Here is a 16,836-nt window from a genome sequence, read left to right as displayed (position 1 = left end):
TCATTTGTTTATTTTATTGTGTTTTTAAAATCAGGTTGTTTTTCCTTTTCTTATCAGTTTATGGAAGTATAGATAGGAATCCTTTGTCGGTTGCATATGTTGCAAATATTTTCTCTCAATCTGCCTTGCTGCTTCACATTGTTCATAGTGTCTCTTAATAAAGAGAAGATATTTAAAAGTTTTATTTTTCAACAAACAGTGTCATAGAAAGAAACACATTAAAAATGTTTTCCTTTTGGGAATTTGATGTCTTACTCCCTTTTCTAGATAGATGAGCTCAGCTTTAAACACAGATACACACACACACACATAACCCACTCATGTCTTTGGGCAGGGATTTAATTTAATATGGATGGAGAGTGGGGGCAAGTGGATGGCAGTTGGCAAAACTGCACTTCATGGAGGCCACTGGAGGCAGCAATATACACAGAAATATACACAGCATCCTATCTTCCTGGTGGGAACTGGGATGGGGAATCACTGGGGTCGAAGTCCTTGGCCAAGGGCAGTCCCTCCGCTTTGCCCATTGGTCTGGAAGGCACCCTCCCCACACCAGGACTTGGCCTGTGACAATGAGGTGGAACAAGGAGTAAAGGACATCTGCCCAAAGACTCTCTCTCTGATGCAAGGCAGACTTAGGTCAGGATTGCTGCAGAAACTGGGAGGAGATTCCAAAAACAGTCTGGCATTCCAAGCAGAATTTTAAAACTCATGACTTCTGTTAAATATTTAGGTTGGTGCAAAAGTAACTGTGGTTCATGTGGATCATGAACTTTAAATCATTATAACTAGGGTCAAACACATCTGTATTAATCAAAATAGGAACCATTATAATCAACACATTTTTGCCAATGAAAAATAAGTTTGTTTATTCCTACGGCATAAAAATCCATGCTTCAGGATTTGATGAGCTCTTGGGAGGCATTTTCTGCATCCTGCTGGTTGTGGAAACATTTTTCCCTGCAAAAAGTTGTCCAAATGCTTGAAGAAATGGTAGTTGGTTGGCAAGAGAGGTCAGGTGAAAATGGAGGAGGCAACACTTTGTGGCCCAACTCGTTCAACTTCTGAAGCATGGGTTGTGCGACATGTGGTTGGGTGCTGTCGTGGAGAAGAATTTGGCCCTTTCTGTTTGACCAATGCCAGCTGCAGGCTTTGCAGTTATTGGTGCATCTCATTGATTTGCTGAGCATACTCCTCTGATATAATGGTTTTGTCAGGATTCAGAAAGCTGTAGTGGATCAGACTGGCTGCAGACCACCAAACAGTGACCATGACCTTTTTTGGTGCAAGTTTCGCTTTGGGAAGTACTTTGGAGCTTCTTGGTCTAACCACTGAGCTGATTGTCACTGGTTGTATAAAATCCACTTTTCGCCGCACATCACAGTCCAATTGAGAAGTGGTTTATTGTTGCATATAAGAAGAGATGTACCTCCATAATATGCTGAAATAAAAAAATTTTAAAAAGAGAAGATGATGCCTCGAAACAATGATTTTTTTGATTTTCAGTCAGCTCACGAGGCACTCACTTATCAAACTTTTCACCTTTCCAATTTGCTTCAAATGCCAAATAACTGTAGAATGGTCGCTGAGTTCTTTGGCAACTTCCCGAGTAGCTGTAAGAGGATCAGCTTCCATGATTGCTCTCAGTTGGTCACTGTCAACTTCTGATGGCAGGCCACTGCGCTCCTCATCTTCAAGGCTCCTGTCTCCTTCGCAAAACTTCTTGAACCACCACTGCACTGTTTGTTCGTTAGCAGTTCCTGGGCCAAATGCGTTGTTGATGTTTCGAGCTGTCTCCACTGCTTTATGACCCATTTTGAACTCGAATAAGAAAATCACTCAAATTTGCTTTTTGTCTAACATCATTTCCATAGTCTAAAATAAATATAAAATAAACAGCAAGTAATAAGTGATTAGCACAAAAACATAAAGTGAGAAATGTATATTAAAATGCCATATAACATAACCACATTTATTTAAAAATGTATTCTAATATCAAATGGCAAATTTCATCAGTGCTAAAACCGCAATTACTTTTGCACCAGCCTTTAATAGAGTCCTAAATAATAAGTGGAAAAAGTATGAGGAAAAAATGACCAGGCGGGATAGAAATGGAGGAGTGACAGATGAGGAAGAATTTTTAGGAAATTGAAAATGAGATTAAAAACAGCAACTTGGACTGGAGAAAAATGTTTTCAGCCTGGAACAAAAGCCATAAAATGAAAGAATAGATTGAGAAATTTGATTTCTCATTCTCACAAATTTCAAAATTCTCTATAGCAAAACCAAACAATACCAAATTGAAAGACAAAATGGCAAACTGAAAATAACTGCAGTTATATTATGGACCAAAATCAACATTCTTATATACAAATGACTTTTTAAATAAATAGTGGAAACTCTAATGGAGTACTAGGCTAAGAGTCACAACCGGCGTGCAAGAAGCTTGAGAAGTGCTTGTCCGCTCTAGCAGTTAAAAGGCTGCAGTGGAGACGAGACATCTCTTCTGTGCGGGTCTCCGTCACAGACGAAGGAGCATGTGACGCTCAGCGCTGGCGCGGCCGAGAGAAGCCAGCCCTCCCCCGTGGAGCCTGTGCTGTCCACTCTGGCAAACTTTGTCTGGAGAGCGAGTCAGTGATATGTAACAAAGGGTGAGAAATGAAAGCACGCACTTTAACTTGCAATTCACTTTTTAGAATTATCTAAAGGAAATAACTGAATGACTAAGACTAAGATATCTGTACAAGATTTGAAAACTGTACAGGAGGAGAGTCAGCGAGACACAGCGATTGAGTAAGGGTGAGAGAGGGGGACCTAGAGCGTCCCTCGTGGAATTTCCACCAGGGCTCCGCACAGCAGGCTGTGGGGAAGGTGAGAGGTCGGGCTCTGTGCGTTGGACGTTTCTGGAGCACGGCTTTAGGGGGAGATGTCCGGGGAGTTTTGACGTGTGGGTCTGGAGCCAGCAGGAAGTGAAAGGATTTAGAGACACAGGTGTAGGGATGTGGCTGAAGCTGGGAGGGGCGGTTTGGTGGCCTGTGGGAGGTAGCTGGGAAGGGAGTTGAGCCGCTGGTTTGTGCTGGCACGGCGGGAGGCAAGGTGATGCTCATGCCTTGCCTGTGGCATTGGCGTCTCTGACCGAGCCCTGTCTGTCGCCCTTCAGGCCTGGGAACACTCCGTGGGCATCATCTGCTTCCCCAGTCTCCAAAGGCTGGCAGAAGACACTTGCGACCAGCTTGCCCGAGAACTGCAGAAGGCCCTTTCTGGGAAGCCTGCGGGTAAGAGAACAGAGGGGCTGGAGCACACTCTGCGAAGGGCAGAACAGCTCCACAGACCTCTCCTAGGCCTCTCTGAGCCCCTCTCTGCTTCCTCGTGGAGTTAGGGGCAGAGAGCAGGGCGGAGGAGGGGGCACAGGGGTTCCGGGAGCTCTGCTGCTCCTAGGACATGGACGTAAACACACACATACACACACAGACACACTGCACACAATAGGCTATACACAGACACACACAGATACTACACACAGACACACACAGTGCCACAGAGATACACACAGAGACACATAGAGGCACACACATAGACACAAATACAGACATACATGCTACATACAAGCTATACAGACACAGACACATATAGAGACTCTACTCAGAGATAGAGACACACATTCTACACATGCAGATACTCATAGATACATACTACACACAGAGACACACAGAGACACTACACAAAGAGACACACATAGACACACAAAGACACACACACACAGACATGCAAACAGACACATACCACACACATAGGAACACACACAGAGGAGCAGGGTCTATGGGAAGAAGTGCTAGGATCTGAGGTCCACCTGTATGTTCAATGGAGAGCCTGGTCCCCCAAAATTACAGAGGTCAAAGTGTGCATCTTCTGTGGTCTCCTGACTTGCATTCTTCACTCGTGTGAGCTGGTCCCTGGAGGCTGGGCAGGATTTCATGGTGGCTGAGGGCTGAGGGGCAGGAGAGAATTCCAAGAGGAAGACTAGCTCAAGCATGGTGTAGATTGCAGAGACTCCTGCAATGCAAGGCACTGTGTGATAGGGAAGTAGGGAAGATCCTGGATGGTGGGGTCTCCAACAGCTGAGGAGCTTGCTCTTACTCACTGGCAACAGGGAGCCATTAATGGTTCTTTACAAGGATGGTGGCATGATAAAGGCCATCCTGCAAGGAGAGTGGTCTGGCAGACTGTGAAACATTTGGTAGAGATTCAGGTGGCCTTGGAGGTGTGTAGGCAGGAGGCCAGAGTCCTCTAAAGATGCCCATCTCCTGGGGAGATGGTGCCCTGTGTGGAGGGGAGGCTGGCCAGGCAGGTCACTGTATACCCTGCTGGGGACACTTTCTTCCAGAGAAAGCACGGGAGGCAGCTCGGCAGTTGCTGTGGTGGAAGGGGGATGTGGATCAGGATGGCCACCTGCTCCTGAAGTCGGTGTACGTGCTGACGGGGACAGACTCGGTGAGTTCCAGGCCCGTTGCCCTCTGCCCCGGTGCTCCTCATCCATGTGTGGGCGGGAGGCCACACAGGGCGGTGGCATGTCCCAAGGGATCTTTCGCTTTATGAAACTGACATCGTTTCTTCTTCCTACTCCCCTTCTGGCACAGAGCATGGACTTCACAGTCTGAGATTCAGGTTGAATCCTGCCTTTCCAAGTGACAGGCTGTGTGGCCATGGGAAAATTGTGTTACTTCTCTGCAATTTGGTTGTGTTTTTCTAATTTTAGAATTGGGGCAATAATGCCTCTCTTCTAGGGTTAGTGTGGGATTGATAACCGATGTTTATTGACTATTTCCCAAATGTTGGAGGCAAGGCTGGCATGTCCCAAGCATTGTGCTCCTTAATCCCACTTATAAGGGGACTACGGTGATGCCAGCTAGTGATGAGAAAGCAGGCTTACCTCTGCCGTGACTGCAGAACCCATGCTCTGAGCCGCTGTTCCTCATTGCTTCCGCTGACGCTCAGCCTGAACAAGGTACACGAGTAGGCGCCTGTCCTGCACTTGCCCAGAGATGGTGCTTGGATGGCGTCAGGTCCTTCTCCTTCCCACTGTGCCTGCCCTGGCTGCCGTCACATCTTGCCAGCATGAGGCTGGGAGCCTGGGGCTGGCTTCTTCCCTATGTGGTTTGCTGATGGCTGATGCCCTCTCCGGTGGAAGTGGCCCCTGGCAGCTGTGACCATTAGGACCAGAGGTTTCGGGCAGGGCCGACTCAGAGACTCATGGGTTTATTGGGAGTACCTGCTGTGTGTCTGGCCCGCTGCCCTCAGTGTAGCTTCTCCAGATTCTTTCTGCCTCTACCCATTACCTGGTTCCAAAGCTGCTTCACTAGATAAACAGACACCAGCTGGGCATTTGGATCTGTGCGCGGAGGTGTGATAGGAACACGGCATGCAGTCGCCGTCTGGGGACAGGCCTGCTCAGGAAGTTAGCAGGAGGGAGGACCACCTGCCTTTCCTCCCCATAAACTGTCTGCACCACTGTCAGTGGCCTGAAGCTCAGACGTGGGCTTGTCTGCCCCGGGGAGGGACTCTGCAGCCTGGGTGGTGACACATTAACCCAAGGGCTTATGTTCCACCAGGAGAGCAGTAGGAGCAGGAAGCAGGTGCAGATGGGTGAGGATAAGGAGAGCTGCCCCAAGGGGGTCACTGCCAATAAGGTGTCAAATGAAGATAAAGGCATCATACCTCGCACTGGGAACTTTTAGCAGGAAAATGAGGATCAGCAACCTGTGTCTGTGCCTGAGTGTGGTCCAGACTGTACATTCTTCTTTTTCTTCCTCTAACTTACCCCCTGTGTCTGTCAGCTTAGCCAGTTGGGTGGGAAGTTCATGGACAGTGTTTCATAGGTTGACTCCACAGTGCTCATATATGATTACACATGCGCACACAGAGGTTGCAGCTGCTCTAATCCCAGTGGGCTGCAGGTAGAGGCCGTGGGAGAAAGGCCCAGGCAGCTCTGCGTGCAGGCTGGTCTCCCTCTCTGCCGGCCTCCTATCCTCTTGGCCCCTGCCTGGCAGCCCTGGCAGTTTACTGAGGTGTGGTTGTCTGTCTGCACCTAGAGCTGTGTGAGCCTTGGCGAGGTCTGGGATTGGGTGAGAGGGCGGAAGGGGCCGGATCAGATCCTCACGGGCTTGCTAGCAACCCCCCTTCCTGACTGCTCTCGCTCCCCCTTCCTGGTTGGGAGGCCACTGGCCCACCACAGTCGGCTGGTGTGGTTTGCTAGGATGCCTGTGAAGTCTAAGATCTACATTCCCTTTCCCCTGCTCCCGCCTTCCTTTCTTCCTATAGTCTGTGTATCTTATAGAGGAGCTATTAATAGCATTTATTGAACACACAGTAGGCACTTTATATAAACAACCTTCACAGCCGCCCTGGCTGGGTCCTCTGACCATCTGCATTTCACACTCAAGGGCTGGAGCCCAGAGAGGAAGTGGCTTCCCCAGGTCACCCTGTGTTCTTCCCTTGCAGGAGACACTGGGCAGGGTTGCAGAATCTGGGCTTCCAGCCCTGCTGCTCCGCTGCCTTTACCTCTTCTTTGCATTTCCTGTGGAAAAGGATGAGCTTTTTGAAATTGACGTTCAAGTTCAGAGGATGTTTGTGCAGGTGAGTGTGGAGAGGGCCGTGCTTCCCAGAGATGCTTCCGCCTTCTCAGCCCCAGGTCCCGAGCTCCTCCGTTCTCCCAGAGGGGCCGGCTCTCCCCACTGCCCCTACTCCCCCAGTACCTGAATGGTTGGAAAGCGGTTATGTCCCTCGCAGAAAGGTGTGCTCCCACCACTTGGCTGCCCCGCACCCCCAGCTCCTCCCCGACAGTCTGCGTCCTTGGTCCTGCGCACCCGCCCTGGCTTCTGAACCTCCTCCTTCTGGCCCTTCCTTCCCTTCTAATAGCACGGATCACTCCCATGAGCCCCTCCTGCAGTCCCAGGATGTGTAGTGTTGTCACCCTGTGGCTGGCAAGCAAAGGCGTGGGGCGCAAGTGTGGGTCTGGGCTCACAGAGGCTGTGGGAGGCGCCCGGCTGGCGCTCTGCATTGGTTTTCACTCACAGTCGTGCTTTTAGCTCTTCTGTGAGGCACCTCCATCCCTCTCCTCGGGAGTCGGCTCAGGCCTCGAGCATCAAACACAGTGTCCTCTTGCCATTCCTCACCTCCTTCCCCTTCCCTCTATGGATGGATTCTGCTTTCTCAGCTGCTGCGATGCTGAGTTCTCCAGAAAACTCTTCCTGCTTCTCTGCTCTTGTGGGGGAGGGCAGGGAGGACCATGTGCCTGACCCATCTCTGTGTCCAGCGCTTTGGGCAGCGTCTCCCATGTAGCAGGTACTTGTGACCATTCAGTGAAATTCCAAATGCAGCTGTCCACTGTACATGAGTGTGCACAGTAGCATCCATTTTAGACTGATTCTCAAGCCGACTCATCATTGCTGGAGAGTATTTCGGATTCCACTTATAGGGGGCTGCCTCCTAAGCTGCATTCCTTGCAATGCCATTGCCCGTACATAAATCATATTCGAGGGGTGTCCAGGATGCTGAGCCAGGCCCTTTCACAAATCTGTACCATGTGGCTTTTATGTGCCCTTCAGGGAACTAGTGTAGCTCCTGTCTTCGAGGTCCTCTGGACACGAGGACAGGATGTGAGCCCTGGGGGTAGACTGTGTCTGTGTTCCTTAAGGGTTGTCATTATTTCATTCCATGAACACACACAGAGCTCCCCCCAGACGTGCACTTACTTCAGAGGTGACAGAAAGGCAGAGAAGCCAACGAAGCGACCCAGGAATAATGCATAGCTAGAAATGTTTTATGTGCTGTGAAGGGAAGGCCAAAGTGTGCGGCAATGATGACAAGGGGCCCCGGTTCAGGTTTAGAATCAGTGGATACAGTTTGAAGGGAATGGCATTTACTCCAGGAGCTGAGGTTGGCAGAATCAGAGGAGGTGTCCTGGTGGGGGTGGCAGGAAGCGGGGAGGTGCAGAGAAATGGTCACCCAAGCCCAGGGACAGGTGAGAACAAGGTGAGACCTTGATTACATGTTCACACCCACCTGCAAGGACGGTGGGGACATGGGGCCAGTAGCCCAGGTCCATGCTGCCCAGCGTTGCGCTATCGCCAGGCTAGGAGGGGCTAATGGGCTCACTCCAGTGGAAGGAGCTGGTGGTACCTGCTGAACTGGAAGAAGGTCCATGGGACCACTGAGAGCCCAGGGGAGAGCTGCCCTGGATATGATAACGTGAGAGAGGAGGCCAGGCCAGGCCTCTCGGGCTGCTGTAAGCCATGCTGGGGGTTTGGATTTTATCCCAGGTGGGTAGGAAGGTACCGGAAGTCCCTCTGCTAGCCATTGGAAGGCTGGATTGGCCGGGGCAAGCCCAGTCAGGATGTTCTAGGTTAACTCTCATGATCTGATGGGAAAGTAGAGTTTGAGTGTCAATCAGGAGTTCTGGAACACCTCTTTTTTTAAACAGCGCATGGTCCTGTTAACTCTACGCCTTGATTGTAGATAGTATTTTTCTGTATTTTTATGTAAAAAGACATGAAGTCAATGACTTCTTTGTCATTCTGATTTAGAAAGGATAACAATTGCTTGTTTAGGGATGATGCCAGTGGACCTGAGCCCCAGCCCTTGCCATGCTTCCCAAAGCCAGCTCTGTTGACCCTGCTGGTCAGGGACAGAGGGTGACCGTGTACAGTCCTGTCCCTCCCACTGAGACGTGCCCATCAGTGCCCCAGGAAAGGAGGAAACAAATTGGTCATAGGAAGGGGGCTTCCTACCCAGGTCTCCTTGGCTGTTTTATGTCTCCTTCTCCTTTTCTTTCTCCTTCTCCGTGTTTCCTGCTAGATGTTGCTGAACATTTGCAGCGAGGCTCGAGCTCTGGAGGGACTTCTCTCGGGAAGCGACCTCCAGGCTCTGCTGATCGCCACAACCTGTCTTCGGGAGCACAGCTGCTGCTTCTGGAAGGAGCCCACCTTCTGCGTGCTGCGGGCGATCTCCAAGGCCCAGACCCTCGGCATCATCCAATACCTGCAGGGTATGTCCCAGGAGGCCAGTGCAGGCTGTGGGCCACCCAGAGGCTTCCCTTGAACTCTTGGAGCAAAGGCTGAGAGCCCACTTTTCACAATAGGACCCAGGGATACTTTTGTAGCAACAGTATAGATTTCTGGGCCACAGAAGAGACCAATAAGCAGCCATGCCCAGCAGATAATCCCTCGCTTCTTAGCTCCATTCATGAAGGCAGTCTTACTGTTCATTCTGATCCTCCACTGGAGGAAGGAGGGAGAGAGAAACTCGTTTACTATGAACATACTGCCAAACAGACTCTGAGCTGGGCCCACTTGTACGTTGTCTCATTCGTTTCTTTGAGAGAGATATTAATGCTGTTTCACAGTGGGGAAAATAGAGATTGAGAGTGGTAGAAGAATTTGCCCAGGCTCCTCAGCTAGTGAAGAAGAGAATCAAGTTTCAAACCTGGGGATGCCTGATTCCAGCATCTCCATTTCCGCTTGGGGATTAAGGCCACGGACTCAGTCAGACAGCCAGGGTGTGGACTCCAGGTCTGCCCTCACCGCGGAGTGACCTTAGGCACTTAATCACCTGGGGGCCTTGGTTCTGTCATCTGTAAAATGGGGGTAACGATGCTGCTGACCTTATTGGATTGTTGTGGTTCTTCAGTGAGTGATGCATTTTAATACTAAAAGCACCCTGTATGTGGTGGGTGCCACATAGGTGTCAGCATGGCCGCATCTTCATTACCTGGGTTTGAGCAAAAGCAGGACGCTGAGGAAGTCAGTTTTGTTAGTGGTGCCAGGGTCTCCCTGGCGTCATCTGCCTCTTGAGGACCCAATTCATGCTGGATGTGTGGGTCACCATGGCCCATAGGATCTCAGGACCGTGTTGGCCTCATCTGTGCTGGCCCAGCACGGGCGAGAGCGGCTCCGCGAGGTTCGTGCCAAGGAGAACATTCCCAGGAGGCTTCCTTTCAGCTCACCTCCCCACCCGCCAGGCAGCACCTCCTAGCTCCCCACTGAGCATGGCAGTCCCTCTCTTGCGCTAACCCGAGGTGGGGGTCTTTTGGAAAGAGGTGGGGTCTGAGCCTGCCCACGTGATCTGCTTGTCCACAGACACGTGCCTGTGGGCCAGGCTCTTTCTGGGGCTCCTGTAACAGAGGGAGGGTGCCGGCTGGTGAGAGCCGCGGAAGCCTGGCAGCCCCGCCTCCACGTGTGACTGAGTCCCCGGCAGAAAGGCGGCTCCGGTTTGGGGGTTCCAAGCTCCCTGCGAGGCCAGGACAGTGTGAACAGCCTCCCGAGGCGCTCCACAGCCAGGCACCCTCCCCTAAACAGGCTGGAGTCTGCGGTGGCCGAGCAGAAACTATCAGCACTGGCTGCAGGGGGCTCTCACTGCCGTGTTTTCTGATGCCCAAGACAGCAACTCTAACAGAAAGTTCCCCCGAGTGGGGAGCCTGCCACCTAAGCACTACTTCCTTAGGGCGGTGGGGGATGTCTGTGGGTTTACGGGGTGAAGAGAGGGTCAGGAAGTCAGGGCTGACCTCACAGTTACCTGCCAAGCTGGCAACTCTGGGGCTGCCTTGCTGGGCATGCAGACTTCAGAGCACTTCTGAGTCCTTGCAGCTGAGAGGCTGAGCTTGTGTCATCCGAGTTCTCATATGGTGCGGCTTTCCCAGCACTCAGAGAGCCTTCTCTCAAAGAGAGATTTCTAAAACAGTGATACATCCAAATGTAAATCTCATGACCTGTTTCTTTGAACTCTGGCTCCCCATCACTCTGGGCTGGCTAGCAAGTCCTGCAGCCAGGCCTCACAGGAGGGGTGCTGCCTTCCTCCCCCTCCCCAGCCCCCTGGCTTCTTCAGTACCCAAAGCACACCATCTCTTCACCGCCACCTCCTCACATGTTCATACATCCTGCACTTACACAAGCTCATTTCTGCTGTGCTCCAACTTTGCTTCCTTAAGGTCTCCTTGGGCTTGGGCCCTGTGTCTTGCATCTCATTACCTAGCGCCCCTGGGCGTTCTGGAGTTCTGGGAATTAGAAGCAGAGGGCTGAGAGGCTGCCTTCCTCTCCTGTGTCACCTGCTGGGCCTGCAGGAGCCGGCAGGCAGGACGAGATTTGGATTAATTCTCACTGACATATCGATATGCAGCTTTCGGTGGGGGTATGGGGCGACCGTGGCCAGAAAGCTCTTGCTTCAGAGCTCAGCAGTGTGCTTGCCCTACAGCCACGGACTGCATGCGACTGTCCCTCCAGAGCCTCTCCAGGCTGGCAGGCACGCTCCCTGCTCCCGAGGTGAGCGAGGCCATGAACCTCATCCTGGGCTTCGTGAAGGACTCCTACCCTGTCTCGGCAGCGCTGTTCCTGGAGTTTGAGAATGCGGAGGGCTACCCCCTGCTGCTCAAGGTGCTACTTCAGTAAGTGACTGTGCTTGGTGGGGGGAACGTGGCACCGCCAAAGCCTCGGTCCTCAGAACTACTCAGAGTGCTTTGCAGGAAGACAGATAATGAGGTGTTGTCTTCTGAAATACAAAGCTCTGCAGAGCTTGGCCAGAGAGCCCCATCGCAGAGTAATTCAGTGTACAGACAGGTGTGGGGCTCATTTCCTTAGGGAATCAATGGGTGATAGCAATGATAGTCCTATCAAGTCCACTTGGTGGCACCTGTCACCTGCATAGCTGCTGGCCTGACCTCCAAGTGTCAGACCCAGACAGAGCCACCTGTCTCTGTTGGAGGGCTGTCTGGGGCTGCTGCACTTGGAGGGCTGGCCTGTCTGGGAACCAGCAGTCCCCCGGGGCAGCTCTCCACCTCTGACTGCCAGGAGCTGATGGCACATATCCAGCCAAGATTCCCCTGGGAGGGGCAAGCTCTACACTGCCTCCAGGGGTCCCTGGCAGGGTCGCCTCCCGTTGCCTAGCATGTGTTTGCTTGGGAATGCTCTTGTATTGGCTTCCTTCCTTCTCCATCTCACATTGCCTGGCCTTTCCTGGTATTTTCTGGGACCATCTCCCAAGTGAACTATTTTCTCTCAAATCCTTGAGCCGTGGAAAACCCAAAGACACTGTTCAGCCAAGTCTGGACAAATTTCCCCTACGTTGACTTGTCACATCATCTTCAGGCAGGGCCAGGGATTGGGGAGAACAAGGGATGGAAATCACAGAAATTTCCTGGTGACCACAACTCTCCCACTGATGCTGGGGAAGCTGCTTCGGGCCGGACCACGTGCGTTCCCTTGGGCTTTGCTCAGCAGGTGTGAGCTGCCTCTCCCCTGGGGGTGCTTTACTGCCGCGCTTCACAGACTCACTGCAGAGCCAGGCCCCAGGTCTAAAGACACGGGCTTGGGTGAGGGGCTGAAGACCCTAGGCCCGCAGTCTCCGACAGGATGTGGATAAATGACCACACCCTGAGGGCCTTCCTCCAAGGGGATGCTAAGCATGACAGTCCCTCTGGGTATGCCACATTGTATACTAGTCTGGCCCGTGACCAGATGACTGTTGCCACCATGGAGGTCTGCTTCATAGCATTTCTTGAACATTTCTTTTGTGTAGTGGGTGGTCAGTTTTCCCCAGACACCTTGTGGAAGGCACGAGGGGACAGGAGCCTGTACCGGGGGACGTCCGGAAGACCCATTTAGGCACGTTTCATTGGCTTTCCTTTCCCCCGTAACTGAAGCTGCGCAGCGAGCACTTTTGCTCCAGAAATGGCCGAGCTGGAGTACCGATAGCAAGACAGCCACCTGCCTGTCATTAGAAGGCAAAAATAATACTCAACCTTAAAATAAGCACAAGGAAGACAGTAAAGCCATTTCCCACACTGTTTTGTTGCTCTTTTGAAATATTGCATCTCTCATTTTGGAGGTGCCCCTGCTCTGTTGATGCCCGAGGCACAACTTGTCATTTTCCTATGAGTAGATGCTGTAGCTTCTCCCTGTTTCTGACTTCTTTGATCAAGGCTGAGGTTTGTGAACAGTGGTGTTTACCCAGGGCATTCCTCTTGCCTTTTGGTGCTGCACTGCTTCTCGGTGGGGACCCTTGGGGCTTCCCTAGCATTGCAGACCCGCATCGTCCTTGCATCCCTGTGAGGAGCACCACGAACAAAGGTGATTGCTCTGTCCAAGAAGTGCAGGGAGCTGGCCTCATCTGTCCCCACAGGTACGACGGACTGCCCCAGAGCGAAGTGGACCCACACCTGGAGGAGCTCCTTGGGCTGGTGGTGTGGCTGACGACCTGTGGGAAGTCAGAGCTGAAGGTGTTTGACAGTGTCACTTACCCTCAGCTTGAAGGCTTCAAGTTCTACCAGGAGGCTTCTGGTGGGTCCTTTCTGCATGACTGGCAGAGTCGGGGCTGTGAGGTCTTCCCTGGTTCCCTGCGCACCTGTCAATGATGCAGTAGACTCTGATTCTGTCATATCTTTTGGGGAGACTATCTATGGACCCTACATCTCCCCATATAGATTTTCCCAGCTGCTAGTAGTGCAGCTCGAACACCAGGGCCTCCAGCAGCCTCAGCTTTGTGCAATGAAGGAGTTTGTTACCTGTGAGACTTAGAGGAAACATTGCTTAATAAAGGCAAAGGCTCTCTTAACTAATGGAAGAGGCCTTAATTCTGTCACCCAACTCCAGTGTGACTTACTCTATAACATTTGCTTACATAATGGGGACTGATGTCCCTGAAACAGCCACCCAGGTGCAGGGTCAGAGACTCTCAGTATGTTGAGGTGTTGATTGGTTAATGAGCTCAGTTAGGACGCACCCATTCTGTCCGTGCTGCAGCCACTCTGCCCCATGCAGGTGCCGGCATGAGCAGGCCAGGTGTCTGCTCCCTAACGCCCCGCAGAGTCTGCCGTGTACGTTGCATCTTAGCTTGCTAGATACCAGCATGATAAACACGTCAGGACAGCCGTGACACCAAGGTGGGACGCTCAGGAACCCTCCAGCAGAAGGCTCAGTGAAGGGGATTTTAAGGCTAAGTGTGGGTTGTGTAGGTTGAAATAAAAGGGGAGAAGTTTACAGGCCGGAAGTCCTGTCTGGGGAAGATACGGTGGCCTGAAACCGCTGAGTACGTCTGAAGAAATGCCGCCTGCCGCGGAGCAGAGGCAGGGACCGGCTAAGAAGGGCTTTCCCATGGGACTTCAGCAGACACACGGGCATGAATGTGGCTTAGGGGAGTGACTGCATCAGAGGGGAGTTTCAGAAACATCTCTAGTGTCCGAGGCAGAGAGGGCTAGAGGCGGGGAGCTTTCCTTCCTCTGCCGTTGTCTAGCTCCCACAGAGCTAGAAAATCGCAACTTCGTATAGCATGTCGGATGATAATGAAAGCGCCTAATTCAGACACAGACGGGAGAAACGGCTTGCAGAGTGATTCCTGTTTTCCTCTTCAGGGGTGACTGTTAAGAATCTTCAGGCCTTCCAGGTCCTGCAGAATGTCTTCCACAAATCCAGCGACTCTGTCCTCTGCACGCAAGTCCTGTCGGCCATCAGGACCTTGTGGGCCTGGAACGCTCGAAACTTCTTCCTACTGGAGTGGACCCTGCAGCCCATCTCCCAATTTGTGGAGCTCGTGCCCCTGAAGCCAGCCCTGGTGCAAGTGCACTTCTTCCGGCTGCTGGAGGCCCTGGTGTTCGAGCTGCACTACGTGCCCCACGAGATCCTGCGGAAGGTGCAGCATCTGATCAAGGAGAGCCCCGAGCCGTCCTGCACTCTTGTGGCCCTGCAGAGCATCCTCAGTATCGCTGGTGGGGACCCGCTCTTCAATGACATCTTCCGGGACTCGGGGCTCCTGGGCTTGCTGCTGGCACAGCTGCGGAGACAGGCCAAGATCATGAGGAAGTCAGGTGCCACCGGGCGTCGGGAGGGGCGGGCCAATGGGCTGGGCCAGCGTGGCCAGATCTGAGCCAGGTGCCAACCTGGCCACTTGTAAATGTAGCAGAGAAAGTGACATGCTTGTGTCACTAGAAAGGTACTGGGACACAAGGCTTCACAGACAGCTGGCAGCCTCCCAGTCTTCCCCACAAAGAGACAAGCGGGCGGTGACTTGCTGCTAACTCAGGTCCGGTGAATTCTCGGCTTTCAGATATCTCCTGCCCTGGACATTGCCTGGGTGTGTAGATGGGGAGACGCAGGGTGTGACAGGTCCTCAGGCATGGGAGCGCAGACGGGCCTGGGGATCTGAGGCCCTTCTGGGGTCTGCGGGGACACGGCCACTTGGGTCACTGCCCAGTGGTCTCCCACCGGGAGAGAGTCGCCAGGATGCCCCTGGCCCAGTACTCCCGCCGAGCACTGGCGCCCTGCTCCTGCGGGGCCTGCCTGTGCTCCTCGGCAGTGCCCCTTCCCCTGCCTTGGCCTCTACGTGCTGGGGTCTCAAGCTCTGTGGCCCCTGCCGCCCCACGGGGCTGCGGACTCCGTTCTTGTTACAGTGCAGGGTGGCTCAGGGGTTGGGCTCTTTCCCTGCCTCCCCTCCCACGCTACTTGTCCTGCTGGGGACACCCCACATGGCGGGCTGCAACCCCCACCTCCACTGACTTTCAAATAGCAAGTGGGTGGAAAACTCTTTTCCCAGCTCCTCTTGTCTTTCCCTCAGTCTGTCTACACCTGCTACTCTGGGAAATCAGCCCGGAGGAGGGACACTGGGACGTAGGAATCTGGCCACTTACCTCTCCCCACCTTTTTCTCCTCTCCTCCTTCTTCTCCCACTGTATTGTGCTTCAGGTCTAAGCCAAGGTCATTGGTCTGTCTGTTTCCTGGGCCTCTCTGGGGGAAGCAGCTGAGGGAGAGGGCGTGGGTCACACAGCTCCCACTGGAATCCTAGCCATGTTTCTTACAAGCGGAATGGTCCTGAGCAAGTTGCTTAACCTCCATGAGCCTGTTTCCTCCTCTGTAATGTGGGGGTAGTGATACCTACATCATAGCCATGTTGTGCGTGCACATGAGGAAGTATCTGAAACGGACCCCCTGCTGTGCCTCACACACAGCAATTGCTCATGAAATGTAGTCACCTTATCCCTAGAGTTTCAGTGCTAGTGCTCAGGCACCTATTGGAGGCCAAGCAGGACCCATACCCTCCCCAGGATGTTTGCAAACAAGATCAGACCTGTCGGTGCCGAGCTCCAGGAGGTTTTGTGCATCTGGGCCTTGGCTGGGCCCTGGCAGTGTTTTATTATGTGCTTCCTTTTACAGCTCAGTAACTTCCTGCCTTAAATCCCATCATGAATGAAGTTAACATATTGCCTCCCCTGCTTTCCTTGGCATTTAACTGAGAAGCTTTACATCTTTTTTTGTTTGGTGTTTCTGTGTTATCTTAGCTGGATATTGCAATTCAGCAGCCTAACATCCAATTTGCTTTTTAATTCAATCCCATACCTAGGAGAATTTGAACTTTTTAATGAGCTGATGCATCTTGTCTTACTTTGGGCTTTCTGTTGTTAAATGTATCTTGCTGTTTCTTAGATAGTCTGTCACCTAGTTAATAAACTCTACAATTACTCATTTCATTCATTTCTCAAATATGCATTGAGCTTCCAATTTGTGTCAGACACTTTTCTGGCACTGGGGATTCAGTGGTAACCAAAGGGACTTGGTTTTGCCCTCAGGGATCCAGTGGGACCACCTTTCACTCCAGGATTTCCTGAGCTTCTCCACAGCTCAGGCATCAGCTGGCAGTCCTCCCTCCCAGACATACATGGCAAGCTACAGAAGTGGCTAAAGGGAAACCAAGGAGAAAGGGCTCCATGTATCATCTAGGGCAGTGCTTCTCAAAGAGTGGTCCTTTGGGTAGTCCTGTCAACATCACTTGGAAACTTGTCAGAGATGCATATTGTAGACC

General features: G+C 52.2%; 1 protein-coding gene across 8 annotated transcripts in view; it reads left to right on the top strand.

The window, feature by feature from the left end:
* LOC105860094 (WD repeat- and FYVE domain-containing protein 4) overlaps positions 1-16,836 on the top strand; it is a 305,642-nt gene that overhangs the window by 44,698 nt on the left and 244,108 nt on the right. For all 8 annotated transcript variants that reach the window (XR_012922921.1, XM_076010311.1, XM_012744548.3 and 5 more), the window contains exons 3-9: positions 3,161-3,275; positions 4,385-4,491; positions 6,499-6,633; positions 8,854-9,043; positions 11,245-11,434; positions 13,168-13,325; positions 14,396-14,848. Coding sequence is in view for 7 of the 8 variants with exons in the window: in XM_076010311.1 (XP_075866426.1) it covers positions 3,161-3,275; positions 4,385-4,491; positions 6,499-6,633; positions 8,854-9,043; positions 11,245-11,434; positions 13,168-13,325; positions 14,396-14,848 (1,348 nt within the window). In the remaining variant the exon portion in view is untranslated. The remainder of the gene's footprint in view (positions 1-3,160; positions 3,276-4,384; positions 4,492-6,498; positions 6,634-8,853; positions 9,044-11,244; positions 11,435-13,167; positions 13,326-14,395; positions 14,849-16,836) is intronic.

This window comes from Microcebus murinus, chromosome 14 (assembly GCF_040939455.1).
Source record: "Microcebus murinus isolate Inina chromosome 14, M.murinus_Inina_mat1.0, whole genome shotgun sequence".
NCBI classification, from domain to species: domain Eukaryota; kingdom Metazoa; phylum Chordata; class Mammalia; order Primates; family Cheirogaleidae; genus Microcebus; species Microcebus murinus.
This window is presented reverse-complemented; position numbering and strand designations above follow the sequence as displayed.